Genomic DNA, 20181 nt, shown 5'->3' on the forward strand with positions numbered 1-20181 from the left:
GCAACAAACTGAGATGCTCTGTGTATTCTGACAGCTTTCTATCAGAACCAGCATTAACTTCTGGAGCAGTTTGAGCTCCAGTAGCTCGTCTGTTTGATCGGACCACACGGGCCAGCCTTCGCTCCCCACGTGCATCAATGAGCCTTGGCCGCCCATGACCCTGTGGCCGGTTCTCCACTGTTCCTTTCTTGGAGCACTTTTGATAGATACTGACCACTGCAGACCGGGAACAGCCCACAAGAGCTGCAGTTTTGGAGATGCTCTGACTAGCCATCAAAATTTGGCCCTTGTCAAACTCGTACATTTCCATCACATACTTAAGCTATTCAGGCGCTCCAGGCCAATGCACTGGATCCCTGACCAATTAGAGCACACCATGCTTTTTAGAAACTAGGTGGCCATAGTGGATCAACAATAATGTAAGGTATGTGTAAAATTACCTCTTTTTTTAACTTAAAACCTTTAACCAATAACACAATGTTCTTTTTAGAACCGACATATGACCCCTTTTAAATCTCTGGTGTTTCGATGGTAACATGGGTATGATGTCCTGGTTAAAATCGCTTAATTCTCTAGATTTACACATTCTTGGACACATTTGGGATAATGTAAGTACACAAATCAACATCATATATTACTCTCTTCTAGTGATTTTTGGATATTTTAATCCAAAAAGCTTGCATAGTGTGCCTATAAACATCCAAGTACGTTTTTTTCTTTTTTACAGTGTATGAACTAAAATTAAAATTTAAAACCCCAATCATTACCAGTTGGTAAATCATTACACACCCAAAGGACTGCGGGTGAAAATTAGCTTTGAGCTAAATCCGGTACAATACATGAAATGGAAACATTTATGTTAAAAATTGTACATTGTCCTTTTATAAATAAAGTAAAGTTCAACCTTTTATAACGATCCCAAAAGTGACCTTAAAGGGAGAAATAAGAGCAGTAGATCTAAAGATAATGATAAGATTTTATTAGTTAAAAGATCTGTACAGTTGCTTCTTCCTGAGAATAATTTATATCAATGACAACATGGATTTCACGATTGTTCTGTACACAAAAGTCCAAACTCAAAGGGGTCGATTCAACCCTAGTGTGTGTGGTAAAAAATAACATGATTTTACAGAATAAAAGTTTCTTGAAATGAAATCAGAAGGCAGCTTTGATTATATCAATTTACCAATATGTGCTTCAAGTGACTGATATGTGACTATATTCGCTTCTGTCCCTGACGTAATATAATGCTCACGTCAGGAAGACTAGATTTTTTTTCCCTCTTTGTCAAGCGGTTTTATACAATATCTGTGATTCCTTTACAAAATATGACTGTGGTTTGGCTTTAGAGTCACGGCGAGTTGAGAGCGTTTCAGCCGTCGAAGCCCTGAGTTTCTCAGAGCACAAGCCCTCGAAGCACCTCGAGCGCGTCCACGATACAAAACAAGCCTTTGGATTATTGGAGAGCCCTCGAGCGCGACCTCGGCTCAGAGTTTAGCGGGTTCCAGTTGCAGGTTCGAGTACGACGACGAAGACCGACTTCATTTCTGGATATAAAATCAAACGGACACGACGCTTCTAACGGTTATAAAAGAAAGATATGTCTGCGATATCCTCTCCTGGTGAAGAATCTCTATTAAAACGCTTCTGTTTTGTGACGTTAAGAGTAGTTTTGGGCCTCCGTAATGATCCAGCCATCCTGGAGGAGCTAGTGCGGCCGGTTGTGAGCCAGCATCTTCAGCCGCGCCTGGTCGATGACGTCCAGCAGGTTCTTAGCATCGACGGCGAGCGCGTGAGCCGCGGTCAGCATCTGCTTCTTATAGTCCTGCTGCAGGCTGGTCAACACGTACTGCTGCGCCAGACGCATCTTACTGATGAGCTCCGCCAGGTCAGAGTTCAGCAGCTTCTGAGCCATCTCGATCTGACAGACAGACAGAGACAGAATACATGACTCGGCCAAACAGCTTCATCCCTGTGCTTTTCTGACTAAATTAAAGGGATAGTTCACTTTAAAATGAAAATCCTGTCATCCTTTCCTCACCCTCAAGTTGTTTCAAACCTGTATGAGTTTCTTTCTTCAGCTGAACACAAGGGAAGATATTTTGAAGAATGTCAGTAACCAAACAGTTAACTGGAGCCATTGACTTCTATAGTAGGAAAAAAAAATACTATGGAAGTCATGGGCTCCAGTTAACTGTTTGGTTACTGACATTCCTCAAAATATCTTCCCTTGTGTTCAGCTGAAGAAAGAAACTCATACAGGTTTGAAACAACTTGAGGGTGAGGAAAGGATGACAGGATTTTCATTTTAAAGTGAACTGTTCCTTTAAAGCTTTGATTTAATGTCTGAAAATTAACAAATGAAGACCAAATATTAGTTGTACCATAAAATAAAACGTATTATATTTTTAACTATTTTATCAATATTAAAGCAGCACTAGGTAACTTTTCAACCTCCATAATATATTTCCAAGACTCTTGTGATGATAAATCGACTTACAATAGGTTGAATGACACGTCTGCCATAGCCTGATGGGGTCTGTATCGTTTTTAATCGTACTTTTAAACTTCGGGTTTCGGGTTGTAACCCGAGAACAAAAAGAACTACAAAATTCGACTGCTTTACGGCATATACGTCACTTCCACCAACACACACACTTCCTTACATTCGGACGTGCGAGCCCAACTTTTGTCGTCGGATAATATAGTCATGTCCGAAGCAGCACAGACACATAAGAAAGAAAAAGTTTTGTTGGAAGAAAGCAATAAGAGGAAACGAAAAAGTGATGTGATTAAAGGCAGGACGAGGATCAACATTGGGGGTTATGCGGGTTATGAGACGACCCGCGCATCACTAGTTCAGGGCTATCAGGGCTGTCATGTCAGCAAATGCACACGCGACGGCATCCCCTGTTGTAGGAGGACAGAGTTTACGACAGTAGTTGAGGACATTATTTTTTCCCAACTGTAGGGGGACCCCGAGAGCAAAAGTTACCCAGTGCTGCTTTAAATACTGGATTTTACAGGTAAATATTACAGTAGAAATAGTTCTTAATATTTTTATTAATAATAATAGTAATTATTATAAAATGATTTTATAATATTTAAATTTATTAAATATATAATTATTTTTAAACCATTTTTCACCAAATTTTGCAGTCCATTAAACGAGTGTAGCAAACCTGTTTTTTTTTTTTTTTTGGACTTTAAAAAATAAAAAGACAAAATCAGAAAAAAAACACCAGGAAGATCATTAAAGGTTTACAGTTGTAATCTAAAATAAAACGTATTATTATTACTACCATAAAATAATCAATTTTACAATTAAATATTTTTCTTTTCTTATTTAAGTGTAATCATTATTATTATAAAATAATAAACTAGTTAATTAAAAAATAAAAATGTTGGCCAAATTTTTCAACAATTTGTTACACTAACGAGGTAATAAAACATTGTTTTATTGTGTTAAAAAAAGGAAATAAAACATTTTTATAAATAAGAAACATCACGCATACATAATATATATACACAATACTTTTTTATATTTTAATTTACTTGTATTGCTTATTAAATCATAAGATATACTTATTATCGGAATACAATTTAATCATTGTCAAAATTGATCATTCACAAAAAATATATACTGCAAAAATAGTATGTATTATTTTTTATAGCAGAATAATCTGACCATTAGCATTAACCTCATTTTCAGCTGATTAATGCAAAGCAAACAATTCAATGACTATTGCAGCAAATAATATATTTTTTTGCCCTTAGTATTATCATAAAACACTTTTGTAAAAAGATGTATTAAAATAATAAAGACTGTATAATCGACCAGCATTGTGCTCCGCCCTCACCTCTCTGTGTGTGCTGGCCGGTAACACCGGGATGGTTTCGTCCACCGTGGCGAGTAACGTCCTGAGGGCCAGTCCGACATCCTGTGAGGAAACACCAGAGGAACTCAAACACACGTCACACAGGTGTCATGTGATCATCCCAGCATTCCCAGCCTGCTGACCTTCACCATTGGGACGTACTCCTCAGGCGGAGCCGGCTGGATCCGGCTGGACATCTCGATCACGGCCTTCACCAGCCCCGTCACGTTCTCATACACCTTATCATTGGAGCGGTCCAGGTTTGCTGTGGGAGGAGGACTGATCTCCTGAGGCTGGATCTGAAAACACACACACACACACACAGCGGTCAGTGTGTGTGAGAGACGCAGTTCTGTGTTTAAACAGCAGGCTGCAACAGACCCATAACATCTACTGAACCACATGCAACCCATTAACCGGCACCAGTGAGATTTCCCCCAATGCTTACTGGATATGGATTTTCCAAACTGATCAGATTATTATATTTATATTATGATCCTGAAAGCTCTACATGAGCTAAAAAATACTAAGCTCATCAATATTCATCATATTTATAAATTAGAATGCAAAAAAAATGTAGGACTTAAAAATCACAAATATAAAATTCTCCAGGTTTATAAGACTGGATCTATGAATTATTCATGATGACATTTCTGAATTAATTCCCTAACTTATTTTTTAGCCGAACCCCTTTAAAGGTGCACTATGCAACTTTCCGTCCACTGGAGGGCGCCTATTCAAAACAAAGTCGTAGTTTGATGACGCAAAGTGTGAGCGCAGCATCTTGGGACATGTGGTCTTCACCTCACAGCCGGTGGAAAATAGGACTCGGGCAGAAATCACGTTCATGGATGCGGTTATTAACGTTACTGTAGTGTAAAGCAGAGGAGGAGCGAGTGTTGTGGAGCTGAGCACGGCCACTGGAGCGATTGTTACACAAACACATGACTCGCGAGTACTGGGACTTTTATCGGGACGGGACACAGTTGCCGGCGCCTGCAGTATTTCCGCTTTTCCGGTCATGATTATAAGGTAAAGCAGCTCTGTTTTAGCCTGACAAGCCAGACCCACATCAAGATGTTTGGTCTGGAAACTCTCCATTGACGGCTCAATCTGAGGGGCGGATAAACGGTCATCTTTCAAACTCCCTCTGCACGCGATAGGATAGCGCTACACCAACCAGAGCAACGAAGGTGAAGCAGAGCTCGCTGACAGATTAAACATTCGCCGTATCCGGTCGGCTAAACTACGAACACATCTTCCCTTTTTAAGAATGTTAAAAAACGTTCTTTGTTCTTTTCTCAGAGAAAAGCTTAACTCCAAGTCTTCCAGAGTCGCGGTCAGAGCTGATTCGAAAGAGTTCGTTTTTTACAGCTCAGAAGAGTATTGAGAGTTGCTACACGACATTCGCAGCAGATTAGATTTGCTGCCGCTAGGGTGCGTCTAGATTTCTAGGCTAGCTCTGTTTATCATATTAGATACATTTAAGTGTGTTTAAAATGATGTTATGACGTTCCTCTGTGCGTTCACATGTTCACACTGCTAAGAGTAAAGCACTTCGGCGACTCGCTCAAACGCTATGCTGACACGTCCCCGGTCCTTAGTTAAAATAGCAATTTACTCACAATTTACAAATAGTTGGAAACTTCTAGGATATTGTAAGTACTCAACTGAACAAAATATATAACACTGGCCTAGTGGTTTTTGGATATTTTACTGCAAAAATACTACATAGTGCACCTTTAAGACATGAACTAAAGCCCCCCTGAGATTTGACATTATTTGAGTTAATGGTCACATGACATGCAGGCTAACAGATTAAATCTCCCATCTTTCTTTAATGTTTTATTTTGATTGATTGTTTTTAGTTTTAAATTAAGATTGATTTTAAATATAATTAATTTATAAATAAAATATTGGTAAAAATGGGATTTTCTTTCTGAAGATAGTCATTATTATAACTCAAATCTATAATCGTTTACAGTTCTTTACTGTTGGTTAATGGTCACATGACATGCAGGTTAATTAAAATGTCACCCTTTTAACAGGTGATTTATTTTGATTGCTTTTATTTTAAATTGTCATTTTTAATTTAATGAATTATAATAAAGACTTTTTATAAAATTCTAATTTTATTATCGTTTCATTTATATGTCACCTAAATGAGTGAGAGAACTGCTAGTGGTCACACAAATAAAGACACAGAGAGAGAGACACACACACACTCACAGACACAGTAAGAGAGACACAGACACACACTCAAAGACACAGAAAGAGACTCAGAGACACACACACACACACACACACACAGGTCTTACCCTCCAGGGCTACATGCAACAGTGCATCATAAAGCAGGTGAGCGGGTGTGTGGGAGGAGCGGGATGCAGGAAAACAGAACAAATCATTATTAGTCCAAAACAAACCGAAACAAATAAAGTCATGCAGCTGAAGTTCAGAGGAGGAGGAGTCACGGCTGAGGTGTGTGATGGGAAACGCTCGACTGCAGATGTTTCCAGCGTTACGTTACACTCAGAACAAACATGGCCGGAGGGCTCGGCTCTGGTTAGTGCAGTTAATGCTGGACCATTTCAAAGCACTGGGATTCGCTGAGGATCCGGCAAAAGTACTCGTTACAAAATAATTACATAAACATGGATATTCCTCATAACATCTCAGCTAACAGGGAACGTTCTCAGAACTTCAGCAAGTGTTCTCCCTGAAGCGTTTCAGTTCATCTCATGTTTTTGGATCGTTATTACTGGTTTCAGGAAGTTTAGGGAACATCAAAAATACCAGGAATATTTCACATCACATGACATTTACACTAAAGGCTTGCAGACAGGAGTGTGTGAAGCGCAGTAAATGATCTCTTCTTTAACTGAACACTCGAAGGCTTCTCGTGAGAGTCAGCGGTCCACTGGAAGGTTAAGAAAACAGGAAAGCCAAAAAATAGAAGCAGGCGAAACTCAGCTCTTATATAAGAGCCACGGAAAAAATAAACACACTTAAAATATTCCTGCCGCAACTGAGTGTGTGTGTGTGTGTGTGTAAGAGTGAGAGAGGGAGTGTGCGAGTGTGGTTATGTATGTATGTGTGAGTGAGAGAGAGAGAGACAGAGAGATAATGTGTGTGAATGTGGTTGTGTGTGTGTGTGTGAGAGAGTGAGATCTTGTGTGTGTGTGTGTGTGTGTAAGAGAAATACATATTTTAATTTACTTGAAAGAAACTAAAATAACTAAATCTGAAATAAACATTAATGAAAACTACAGTCATATAAAAAACTAATAAAAATGATTAACATGAAACCGCCAAATATAAAATTGAATGTTTATATGAATGAAACTTAATATTGATAGTAAATAAATGATCCTCCAGCTGAGCTGTGCAGGAGAGGATCAGGACAGCAGGATGTGGAGTCTCCCACAGGAGACGGGTTCATTCTCTCGACTCCTGAGCAGGCGTTTGTGCCCTCGGCTGTGTGTGTGTGTGTGTGTTCACTCTCTCTGAGGTTTGGCTGTAGTATAGTGCCAGCTCTGCAGCTCAGATCCGTTCGCCTGTGTTCTGCTGACGGAGATCTACTCTGTGTGAACTCTTGAGTGTGTCTGTGTGTGTGTGTGTGTGTGTTCGTTCTGCTGACATATATCTACTCTGAGTGTGTGTGTGTGGGAAACTCGAGCATTCTTGGTGTTCGTGAGAGCGACATGCAAAGAAACAGCCAATCCGCATGCAGCACACATCTCAGCATCACCTCTGATTGATGTGAATGTAAGTCTGGGGTACCTTGACGCCCTCGTTGTAACTGTCCAGCGGGGTCAGATTGGTCAGGTGACTCGGAGCGCCGGGACGGGGCGGTTTCTTTGGAGGAGCCACATGATCTGCAGGACACAGAAGCCATCAGTGTTACTGCATCTCAACTAATATTCTGGTTATTAGTCATTAAACAATTCTGATTGGATGAGACCCGCTCAGAGCTGATGATGCACATCATTCTGTATTAATGCTGATAAATGATACCTAACTGCAAACCTTTTAATTGTTTTTATTTCGACATTAACAGACATTGTAAATAAACCAATGTTAAATTAACTAATCACTTAGTCACTATTAAAGTTTGTTTGCAGTTTTAAATGTATCACATTTATACATAAATATTAAATTGATTATATTTATCACAAACCTACCACAAAAATATGACCATCATGTGTAAAAAGTGTCCGCAACTTTTTAGTAGTGAATTTCTATTATAATGTAATACAAATTATTAATAATAATAACAACAAAAATATGAATACAAATTCAAAAATTATAATTTAATAAAACTATAAATTATTTTATTCCTTAAAAAATAAAACAATTACAAAACTAATAATAATATTTTTAGAATGTAATAAAATATGCTTAATTTTTTAATATTTATAATAGTTCAATATAAATAAAAGTATATACAGTATGTTATATATATAATATATATATAACATTTATATATGTATATATATATGTTCCAATACAAATAGAAAAACATTATGGATTAATAGTTTTTTACTGCTTCATACCTGCTTTCCCAACTGGCTGGTAAACGTGCTGCTTTCCCATCTGAAGGAACACACAATCACAGACAAGCGTTTAGAACACACACACACACACACACACACACACACACACACACACACACACACACACACACACACACACACACACACACACACACACACACACACACACACACACACACACACACACACACACACACACACACACACAGCTTTTCCTGCTGCCCACTGGGGCCCTGTGGAATTGTGGGTCGTTTGTGGGAAAGCCAGGCATATTTCAGGCCTTAGAGGCCAAATCCAAAAATGAGTTTCACTGAACTAATCTGAGCAAACGTGTGGTGTCCAGATCCGTCTCCTCTCGTCCTGCATGTGTTCATGTCGGCCAGTGAAGTGCCTGAGCTTCACTCATTATATGCCAGAGATGAGCTGGCACTGTGGCCACAGTAAAGCTCCCATGATTCCCCTTTAATTGCCCCTCTGCTCTCAGGGGTTCAGATTCCTCCGGTGTATGAATTCCTTCAGGCTGCACTTTTGGCCGAGTGTGATCGGCATTACTGGCTGCGACTCCAACAGGAAGTGAGAAGCAGATTGTGTCCTCACGACGGCACTGTAAATCTCCCTCGGGGAGAAAGGAAAACAAGCAGGGGATTATGGGAACTCACCGGGGTCTGGAGCGCGCCGTCCTCCCGGTCGATGCTGCCCCTCGAGTTCCTCGACTCCAGCTTCTGAACAAACGCCACACGTTAATCACACACACACACACTCCAAATCATGCCTCATTTATACACTCTCATCATATATTCATGAGATCTGATCATGTCATCATCAGCTATACAATCACAACTTTACCAGTCATGTGTGATTATTAGATACAAAGCATACACAATAATAATTAAAGTAATGTTTAAATTAGTGCTGTCAAATCAATTAATCGCATTAATATAAAAGTTTGTAAACTTATATTTTATATATTTGAACATTAATTGACAATTATTTACCTTATTTTATTTCAATTTAAAAAAAAGTTAAATCAATCAATAATTTTTTTATAGGTCACTACTTATTATCATGCTTGTATTAAGATTAATTATTTCAAATTATATATTAATAAATATTAACTTCTATGACAATGTTTTGAAAAACAAAATACATAAATATGTAATAATAATATAAACATTTTGATATTTATATATCAGTAATATCTTATTTTATTTGTAAAAAACTTTAAGACAATATTAATTTGCATGACTTTTTCTGACTTTTTCACATTTTTGAATTCCCTTAAATCTCACACATAAAATACATACAAATAGTATTACTATAATAACTGCTACTATTAATAATAAACAACACTTTAATAGTTCTAAATATGTATAAAATATTACAGACGTAAATATTGAAGTATTATATGTAAATATCTAATGTTATTAACTTGATTTCTTATGGCCCCTCTATGAATGCCCATCCTTTTTAAGAACATATACATTTGCAAGACTTTCCCAGACTTCCCAGAGATCAGAATTTAAAATGTGAAAGTTGAATCCTGATTTTCCACTTCCTGTTCTGAGCAATCTCAAAGCCTCACAAAATCAACAAACTTCACACTTCGTTCAAGCCCAAACTAAAGACTTCTCCAAACGGTGCATCTGTCTAGACCAGCTCCACCACAGCTGAGAAGAACATGAAGACCTTCCCAATCCTCCCTATGGAAGTCTAGTTACCGGCTTCCCGAAACAGAACTTGAAGAGATGCATCCTCTGCGCGGGACGTCCGAGGGATCGCGAGCGCGCTACGGCCAGGAGAGAGAGAGAGAGAGAGAGAGAGAGAGAGAGAGAGAGCGCTTCGTCTGCGTTTCCATGTGAGACGCCTTCAGATTCCTGCTGCAGAAAACACTCTGCTCTCCTTCTCCCTCCCTCTGTCTCTCTCTCTCAAGTCTCTTCCTCTCTTGCACATCCCACGCTTTTCTTTCCTCCTACTGCTTTTACACACACACACACACACACACACACACACACACACACACACACACACACACACACACACGCTGGTGGTATGTGCTGCTGAACACTGATAAACGCTCCGCTCGCGGGCTGATCTCGATGACTATTTTTAAAAGAAAGTAATATCCAGAATGCAAATGTGTACGCATGGAAATCCCAGATGACCTTCTGAATTTGCCAAGGATACAACTGCATGGAATACGGCATCCCACAATGCATTGCGCTCGACTTGACTTTCCATTTCCAGTGTGATGAATGAACCGTGAATGAACCGAATGATAGTCACGTTGTGTTTTTGCTGTTATTTAATGTCGGGAAAAGACTTTCATGCACAATTAGACTAAAAATGCAAGAACACTGCATTTTATTTTAGTATTCATTCTGTCAGATGATTATCTGTACTATTTTATACATATTTAGAACAATTTTTAAATATTTAAGTATTATATTTTAATATTTAAAGCTCCACTGTGTGATATTTTCCCCCATCTAGCGGTGAAAAGGACCATCCAGTGAATATTAGTTTCTGTTCCTCTCAATTCTGATTTCGTTTTAACTCCTACGGTGGCCGATTTAGTCCAAGATTAACATGGCAATCCCCCTCTTCACATTCGACACGGTGCCATCGAGTGTTAAAACGCCCAAGGCGAAGCTTGAATTTACGGGTATGTCCCTCTTTGGCTACTGTACTTTCAAGATGGAGGAGCAACATGGCGACCGGCATTCGAACCCCTCACCCGTATGTCTTTTCAATGGGATATTATAAACTTACGAGAATACTTTATTACTTTAAAGAAGTAAATATACATTAATGTGAACATATATTTTTGAAAGAACTAAGTGTTTTTAGCTAAGAATAAACTAAAAAAGTTACACAGTGTAGCTTTAATTTTCTTAAAAACATGATATATATATTCAGGATTTTGTTATATATTTATTTATTATAAACGTTTATGTTAGATGTGATTAATCACGATTAAACAATTTTACAGCAATAATTTATAGATTTAAATTTGAACATTAAAAACACGACAATTATTTACATAATTTTTATTTCAATATTTAATAAATACAGGTGAAGAATAAATAAATATAAATTATTAATAGAGGTTACTTTCATTCTTATTATCATGCAAATCCCAAATTTAAAATTCCCAGTTTTTTAAGGGTTTGAAAAACATAAAATACATAATGATAATAATAATTACATTTTGAGATCTATATATCTAAAATATATATATTTTTTTAAATATTTAATTGTTAATTTAATAAAAAAATTTAGTAATTTTGAAGCCGCTTCAATCCTGGCTTTAGAGCCTGAACGGTTTTAAAATATGATTTTGAGCTTTCACTGATTGCTTCATGAGTTATGAATCCTCTGATCTTTTTTGAGAGATAATCTAATGAGATGAAGTACAGTAAAATACATTATATTAATACATGCATATTCAGTAAAACGTATGGATTCAGAATGTAGGTCACTGGATAAATTGTATCAGTTAATGTATTGTACAAAACTCAACTGGGACTATCACAAATAGACATTAGCTCATGTTTATCTTAATATATATTAATCATGAGATTGTAGTAATATCACACCATCAGGAAGTATCCAGTATATAGTGTGCAGTGCACTAGTGTTCATCCCAGACACATTCTGAATCTTTCCTTTGGGAAAAGTTTTTCATATTTTCCTTATAGAAAGAGAAGATGCCAGTGTTTCTCAGGAAGGCCCGAACCACACGGGTTTCCACCGATTCCCACAAACCTTTGCTGCCAAATGAAGCGATCATTCATGACACGGCCGCCCGACTTTCCACTGGACGGAGAGCGATATATATCACAGTCAAATCTCTGCTCACAACAGTCCTCAGATCTAAACTCTCAGCCTGTGGAGAACGTCACTCGAGTGTCAAATCTGGCAAGAGCCAATGAAACGCCTCTCTCGGCACACGGGACACCAGAACACACACAAACGAGCGCTGGAAATATCATCTGGAGTCACACGGCTCGAGAAAGACGCGGTCTGAGGGCACGGCGAGATCAAATACTTCATGGACAGTCGAAGGTGTGCTCAGATTTACAGCTTTGTTTTCAGGACGGGACTTCATCTTCATTTTGTTCCATCTCTTACTCAGAGTAACCACAACAGATGCCATTACAAACACACTCAAAGTGACCGAAGGCCAAAGACAACGCAGGAAGTGAATTAGCAGATGATCCGCTATGAGCGGTTTCATGAAAAAAAGCATCTTCTGCAGCTAACCTGAAATGTTTCACATCCAATAATGAATGATGCAAACTACATCTATATACACAGAGTTCAGTCCATCATAACAGAGCTCATTTACATATAGCAGTCTTAAAGGTACAGTAACAAAAAGGTCAGCTAAAGGAGAGTGGAAAATGATCATAAACTAAATTATAACTGCAGTGCAATAAACCATTGATTACTATTTATTCATATTCATTTATAATTATTACATTTTTTTATTTTGTTTATTATTATATTATTTATTATTTACTTTAAGATGATAAGTGGTCTAGAGAGGAAAATACAATGCAGGAAATGTATAGAATTTGAACATTAAATAAAATAAAGATAGTCTATTTATGGAATTATTTGGAAATTTATATTGCGAACAGACTCGATGGTATTAGTGCTGTCAAAAGAGGGTTTTTTTTAAACTAAAATGATACTTATATTTGAATAATGTTCAAATTTTAGGTACATAATTTTAGTGTAGGATGTGCTGACAAGAAGCCACAGTGAGAAATATAAATCAAATCAAGCACTGCATTAAATTCCTTATACTAATCAAGTAAATAACATGACTTTTAAAACTATTATTAAAACAAAAATTTGCATGACTTTTCCAGTCTTGAAAATTATATTTCTTAAATTCCCTGAACATTTTATTTTTAAATACCCATAAACATTTAGATTTTTCTGTTAATATGTGATTATTATAACTAAATATTTAATGCTTTTTATTTTACCTTTATTTCTTATTTTAACTCTAGAAATGTCCATGACTAACTCAAACTATAATTGGACAGCACTAAATGTTGTGTGTGTGAGAGAGACGTCAGTGAGTGTGTCCATACCAAGAAGCTCTCCTCGTGCTCCAGCCACCTCTGGTCTTCCTCCATCTGCAGCTGCTGCTTCATCAGCGTCTCCTCCATCAGGTGGGCGGTGGGCGTGGCCTGACTCCGCCCTAGAGCGCCCCCATCCTGTCACAGAAAGCGCCGCAGGGTTAATGACAATCACTGGTGAGCAGTGATGCGCGGGTCCCCACGTCATTTTTAATTTAAACAACCCGACCGACCGCGACCCGAATATCATTTAAAATATTTTTTAATGACTCGTAACCGCGGGTACCAGCTCATTTTGGATCAACCCGCACATCACTGACGCTCACAGAGCAAGCCCTCTCTTCTGCGCACTCACCTCCATGTTCGGAGACCACACAGGAACGTCCTGTCTGTGATGGTTCCACGTCTCGTGCGGGTCGAGGACAGAGGCTTGCGGCGGGAATCCTGCACCGGGAACATATCCAGACCCCTGGACAGATGACAGGACATTGATCTCACACACATTTACATTTATTTATAAAAAAAGTTTTGAAAAAAACAAAAAATAATATTGCAGCAATCGGTGTTATTTAAAGTATTTTTTATATACTATTATAGTATTTAATATTTTGAATTAGCTTTTAATTTTAGTTTAATTTTTAATAATTTTGCTATGCACTCATTGTCATTTATATTAGTTTTAATTTATTTTCATTGCACTTTTAGGTTGTTGTTTTTTTCAGTTACTAATTTTAGTACTTGCATACAGCTAAAGCTTCAGTTCATTTTTAATATTTATATTTTATTTTATTTCAGCTTTGAATTATCTTTAATTATATTTATCAGATTTCATTTTCATTTTTTTTTGTAATTTTGTAATGTGCTTTTGTCATTTTTATTAGTTTTTTATATTTCTATTTAGTTTTAATTTATTTTCTTTTTTCAGTTAGTAATTTTAGTACTTCATTTTTACCATTTTAAAATTTATTTCAGTTCGTTTTTCATCTAATATTTCAGATTTTTTTTTTTCTCCATCACGCCCTGATGAAGTTTCGGTTCCTTGCCACTGTCGCCTTTGGCTTGGCTTGCTCAGTTGGGGACACTACAATTATGATTTAAGTTTAACTAATTATACAAATAAAATGTATGAATTAGGTTTTATTTAATTCTATAAACTATAATACTGATCTGCCAACATTGTCACTATATGATAAATTAAAATAATCTGATAACATCACTGTTTTCTCCAGAACGACTGAACAGCCAAATCTAATTTTGTTGCAATATTCTCCTGTTTGACACTGTGAAGCTGCTTTGACACAATCGTCATTGTAATATATATATAAATAAAGTTGATTGATTGATTGATTGCTTTGATTTTGCTTTATTTTTATATTAATTTGTTGTGCTTTTGCCATTTTTCATTCAGCTAAATCTCTATTTAGTTTTAATACCTTTTTTATTTCAGTTTCATTGTTCATTGCAATTTATTTTTAGTTAGCTTTTCATCCAACATTTATATTTTATTTCTGTTTTTTTAAATAGCTTTATTTTATTAGAATTTTTTTAAATAGTTGTAGTTTTAGCTAATGACGACTAGCCTGACAAGCCAGACCCACATCAAGATGTTTGGTCTGGAAACTCACCATTGACGGCTCAATCCAAGGGGCGGATAAACGGTTGTCTTTTAAACTACTTCTGCACGCGGGATAAATCTAGCTAGTTGACTGATTAAACATTCACCGTACCCGGTCGGCAAAACTCTGAACACATCTTCCCTTTTTAAGAATGACTTCAGTGCCGTTCTTTGTTCTTTTATCAGAGAAAAGCTTAACTCCAAGTCTTCCAGAGTCGCGGTCAAAGCTGATACGAAAGACCGCCGCCGTTCGCCAGTTTCTGTGTTTACTAGAAGCACGCAAACGCAACTCGGCCGTCGTCATTATGGCCCCGCCCACCGACTCTATACACGATGTGATTGGTCCGGCAAGAGTTTGGCGAATACAGCTCAGAAGGGTATTGAGAGTTGCTAGACGACACTTGCGGGCAGATTAGATTTGCTGCCGCTAGGGTGCGTCTAGATTTCTAGGCTAAATGACTACACAAAATCGTAGCAATTTTCCATATTACCATTTGATACTGTTCCATGGTATTTATATCCTTGTTAAAAATCCTTTTACGCTCATAAATATCACATTATGTAACTAAAATATGTTATGAAATGCGTTTCAGGCTGTCTTTAAGACCCCCGGAGCGTCTCGGACCCATCTCACTTCCTCTCAGAATGGCTAACCTGATTATAAACCAGCAAGATTGAGCACAAAAGCCTTTTAAGGTATGAAAACAGAGCGGCGATAACAGCTGTGATGTGTGTGTGTGTGTGAGCGAGTGTAAGTGTGTTTGAGCTGATGGAATGTATCTGGAGTCAACAATAGCAGGCGTCTTTAAAGAGCCCACAGGAAATGCCTGCTGTCAGAGACGCTCGCGGAGGAGCTGTGAAATAACTTCAGCTGCAGATGATCCAGCTGAATCACATGCTCTTTTAAATCAGCCAGAATGCACTAAACACAGAAGTAAATCAGGGTGTTTGGGTGGAGAGAAGTGCTGTGCTATCTGAAGTATGATGGGTGTTTGCAGAATGTTTATGCTGGGATGTCTGGGGTATTTAGTGAGTGTTTGGCTACAGTAATCAGTTCATCAGCACAACTTATTATTTACAGAACCCATGTTTTAGCTATCAGCCTTTCTCAAGTCACAGTCGCCAGCCGGTGGACGAATAACAGGCTTTCCATTGCAGGGACAATATTAGGTATGTGATTTATGCATTTAGGTGTGCATTTATAAGTACACGTATGTAATGTTACCTGGTAATGATTGTGCTGACCAGCATGTTGTGGACTAGGGAAATAACCATCACTAGATCGAGGACTTGGGTAACCAGGTCGACTGGGCTGTGAAAACCAAAACCACTGATTAAAACAAACTCTGTATTCACTAATAAACACATACACACTTACTGTAGATCTGTTCAGGGTACTGAAGATATCTATATATACTGATCAGGCATAACATTATGACCTTATCCTCCTGCTGGAAGAGCCACAGCCACCAGAATACCGTTTCCATTAAAGGATGAACATGGTCTCAGCAATGCTTAGGTAAAGCCTTCGCTCCCCACGTGCATCATTGAGCCTTGGCCGCCCATGACCCTGTGGCCGGTTCTCCACTGTTCCTTCCTTGGAGCACTTTTGATAGATACTGACCACTGCAGACCGGGAACAGCCCACAAGAGCTGCAGTTTTGGAGATGCTCTGACCCAGTCGTCTAGCCGTCACAATTTGGCCCTTGTCAAACTCACTCAAATCCTTACGCTTGCCCATTTTTCCTGCTTCTAACACATCAACTTGTGCTGCCTAATATATCTCACCCACTAACAGGAGCCGTGATGAAGAGATCATCAGTGTTAGTCACTTCACTTTAACATGTTTTGCCTGATCGGTGTATATGTGTCACTGATATTTTCTGGGCATGAGCATGCTGGTTTGAGGAGATTCACCTTAGGGGGCGCCTCGTCTGAATTGCCAGTGTCCCAGGACACGGTGACCTGTCTCCTCATCTCCATACGGAAACGCTCCTCCTGTTGGGCCTTCTCCTCATCCAGGATAGTGCTGCAGGGAGAGACACGAGAGGAATGAGGGGCTAATATTGATATGCATGGTCAAACCAGCATCAGTTTCACTGAATGACACAGTTTTGATGAGTCATGAATCTGTAGTCACTGCTGAGGCTCACTGGTCCAGAAACACTAACTTTATCGTTATCTTTTTTGGCACATTAGTTCCTCCTGGGAAGTTAATATTTAAGAGTTTGAATTACGATGTGATGTGCATTTAGTAAAATAGATGTTTGGGTAGTTTAATAGAATATGTCTTTCTATTTTACTTCCTAACAAAGACACTGCAAAAAAAAAAAAAAAAAAAAAAAAAAAAAAAAAACTTTTCAGTACAATCATCTAAACATCTTTGAATTAAGATACACATTTACTTGACTTTATAATACCTTTATATTTAAATCAAGAAAAAATTCTGCCCATGGAGTAACAAAAATAAACTTGTTTTTACTTTAAATCAAGATCATTTTTCTGAGCCTGTAATTGTTCTCGTCTGAAGCATAAACTCAATTAATTTTGAGAATTATTTTCAAACATCTTAAGTCATTTTGTGTTACAAGTAAAAGCATTTTCATATATTTACTGGGGGAAAAAACCCATTTTGTTGTTGTTTTTGACATTGAAAATATCAAAATGCTTTATAGTATTAGTACAACAACAAATTATGCACAAAAACACTTGTTCAGACTGAAGCCATAGGGGGTCAGTTTTCTGAAATGTTGTGAATTAAATGTTTTGTGATGATGCAAGTTTGAAGTTGAGTAGTGAGTGGGGTTTATATATTTCTTCGAATGTATATTTCACTTTTAACCTACACAACTACAGATGATTTGGATGTGTGAGGCACTAAATGTAAATTGATGTGCATTTATGTAGATTAGGACAGTAATTTGATTGGACAAGCTATCACCGCTGATGAATAAAATATTATTTTACATATAACTTATTTTTCATTTATTGTTCTGTAATAATTGTTATATTGTATTTTATGTTAAGTAAATGCAGCTGACCAGCAAAACACTGAACTAAATGAAATACAAACAATGCACATGTGTAATTGATGATTTACAACCTGTGTATTTCATTATTCATGTGCTGCCAGAGAGAATCATACGCTGACTGAAGGAGTAGCTGAGCAATGTTTATTATCTCTATCAATGGTATGCAAAATTATTAAATGTACTGTTAAGATTCCCAGCGTTGACATAATAATTAATCAATAATTTGTTATCGATTAATCATTATAAATCATTAATTTGTTGCACATTAGAGGTCATCAAAAATGATATTTGTGATGATTCTGGAGTGACTGTGACACTGAAAGCTAAACAGAGACCTCTAGTGTCAGAACCCAAGAAAAGCATAACACCCTCAGATCATCTGTCAAACAGCTGCTTTACTACAGCCCCTTTCACACTGCACGTCGGACCCGCAATATTCCCGGAGCATTGCCGGGTCTCCTTCTGTGTGAAAGCAACCACGTCCCGGCATTGATTACCGAACTGAACCCGGGTCGGGGACCTAGTAACATTGCGGGGTTCGATCCGGGACGAGCGCTGTGTGAAAAAAAGCCAAAACTAATGCTGCAACGTGTACGTAGTTATCGTGCGACTCAGAGCTTGTTTTTTCAATAATACAACCCTGCAGTGCCAGAAGAGCTAGTCTGTGTTTTAAACGCAGAGAGTGTTCGTATACAAAAGAAACTAAAATTAAACAAGCAGAAATGTGCGCAAACTGGACACAAGTCGAGACCACGGAGCTCCTTACTATCCGCGCTGAAGCGGAGATCGCTCGCCGTTATACGTCACATCAGGATGTCACGTGTCAACTCGACCCGGGACCGTTAAGCGTTGTGTGTGAAAGCGCACATATTACGGTATTTAGCTGGCAGTGAGAATGGACCAAATCTAGCGGCCCGGGAACAAATGCCGGGTCGCATTATCCGTGTATTTGCCGGAATCGCAGTGTGATGGGGGCTTACATGTGCATCCAAGTCATCTAGATGACACTTTTATCCAAAATGGCTTTAGAACTGAAGACAAGCATGAGTAAAGCGGTCCACACACACACACACACACACACACACACACACACACACACACACACACACACACACACTGACCTGAGCTGAGTCTTGAGTTCAGTGAACCGCGGGCGTTTGCTGGGGTCGTACGCCCAGCATTTGGTCATGAGGCTGTAGAGGGTCGGGGGACAGTTTTGGGGCATCGCTAACCTCTCGCCGTTCTCTATCCGCCCGATGACGTCATTATTCTTCACCCCCTGGAAGGGCTTGATGCCGAACATGAGGATTTCCCACATACACACACCTGAGAGAAGAGACAGGGATCAGAAATCTGCCATGATCATAAAGAGACTAAAGTGGTGCACTGCATTTGGTGAAATAAAAAATACAATAACAATATAACTGATATTATATTTGAAATGTTTTATTTTTCATCAGAGGTGGTAGCCTGTCAAATCTAATTATTCTCATATTTGAATAGAGGCAAAAAAAAGACAAAATAAATTTGAAATAGAAAATATATAGCCTCCCACATAGGAATCATTCATAAATGCATAGGATAAAAGTCCGATATAATCTATTATTAAAATAATTTTTATATAAAACATTTTTATATCATTTTGCATACGGTTATAAAAAATATATACATCCCGCACACTTGCAATTCTCACATCATTTTTACATCAATCAACTTTCCTCAAACTTAAGCAAACAACGTTTTGTGATGATGCAAGTTTGACCAGAGTGTGGGATTTAAATAATTTTTCCACAATAAAAATCTGAAACATTTTATGTTTTATTATTAAAAGGAAAACGATCAAATGAATAATTTGAAATAATTCAAAAATGTATATATTATACACATTATTACACACATAAAACTATTAATAATCGAAAGATGGTGTTCAAAGAGTATGTTTATGGTGCTCAACACTCAATCTGTAAGAAATTTCCTCTGATGCATAAGGAAATATAAATGTAAAAATGT

The 20181-nt window shown here is 37.8% G+C and overlaps 1 protein-coding gene across 10 annotated transcripts in view; it reads right to left on the minus strand.

The window, feature by feature from the left end:
- Window positions 1-958: 958 nt before the first annotated feature.
- Window positions 959-20181, minus strand: part of ptk2aa (protein tyrosine kinase 2aa) — a 117038-nt gene continuing 97815 nt past the window's right edge. For 9 of the 10 annotated variants that reach the window (XM_067426415.1, XM_067426412.1, XM_067426422.1 and 6 more), the window contains 11 exons: window positions 19293-19497; window positions 17057-17168; window positions 16365-16451; window positions 13880-13993; window positions 13537-13662; window positions 9091-9153; window positions 8432-8471; window positions 7659-7753; window positions 4022-4177; window positions 3861-3941; window positions 959-1921 (listed from right to left, as the gene is read on the minus strand). In XM_067426415.1, the coding sequence (XP_067282516.1) occupies window positions 1709-1921; window positions 3861-3941; window positions 4022-4177; window positions 7659-7753; window positions 8432-8471; window positions 9091-9153; window positions 13537-13662; window positions 13880-13993; window positions 16365-16451; window positions 17057-17168; window positions 19293-19497 (1292 nt within the window). In that variant the 3' untranslated portion in view covers window positions 959-1708. The remainder of the gene's footprint in view (window positions 1922-3860; window positions 3942-4021; window positions 4178-7658; window positions 7754-8431; window positions 8472-9090; window positions 9154-13536; window positions 13663-13879; window positions 13994-16364; window positions 16452-17056; window positions 17169-19292; window positions 19498-20181) is intronic. The other variant, XM_067426413.1, reaches the window with a different exon arrangement.

This window comes from Pseudorasbora parva, chromosome 19 (assembly GCF_024679245.1).
Source record: "Pseudorasbora parva isolate DD20220531a chromosome 19, ASM2467924v1, whole genome shotgun sequence".
NCBI classification, from domain to species: Eukaryota; Metazoa; Chordata; class Actinopteri; order Cypriniformes; family Gobionidae; genus Pseudorasbora; species Pseudorasbora parva.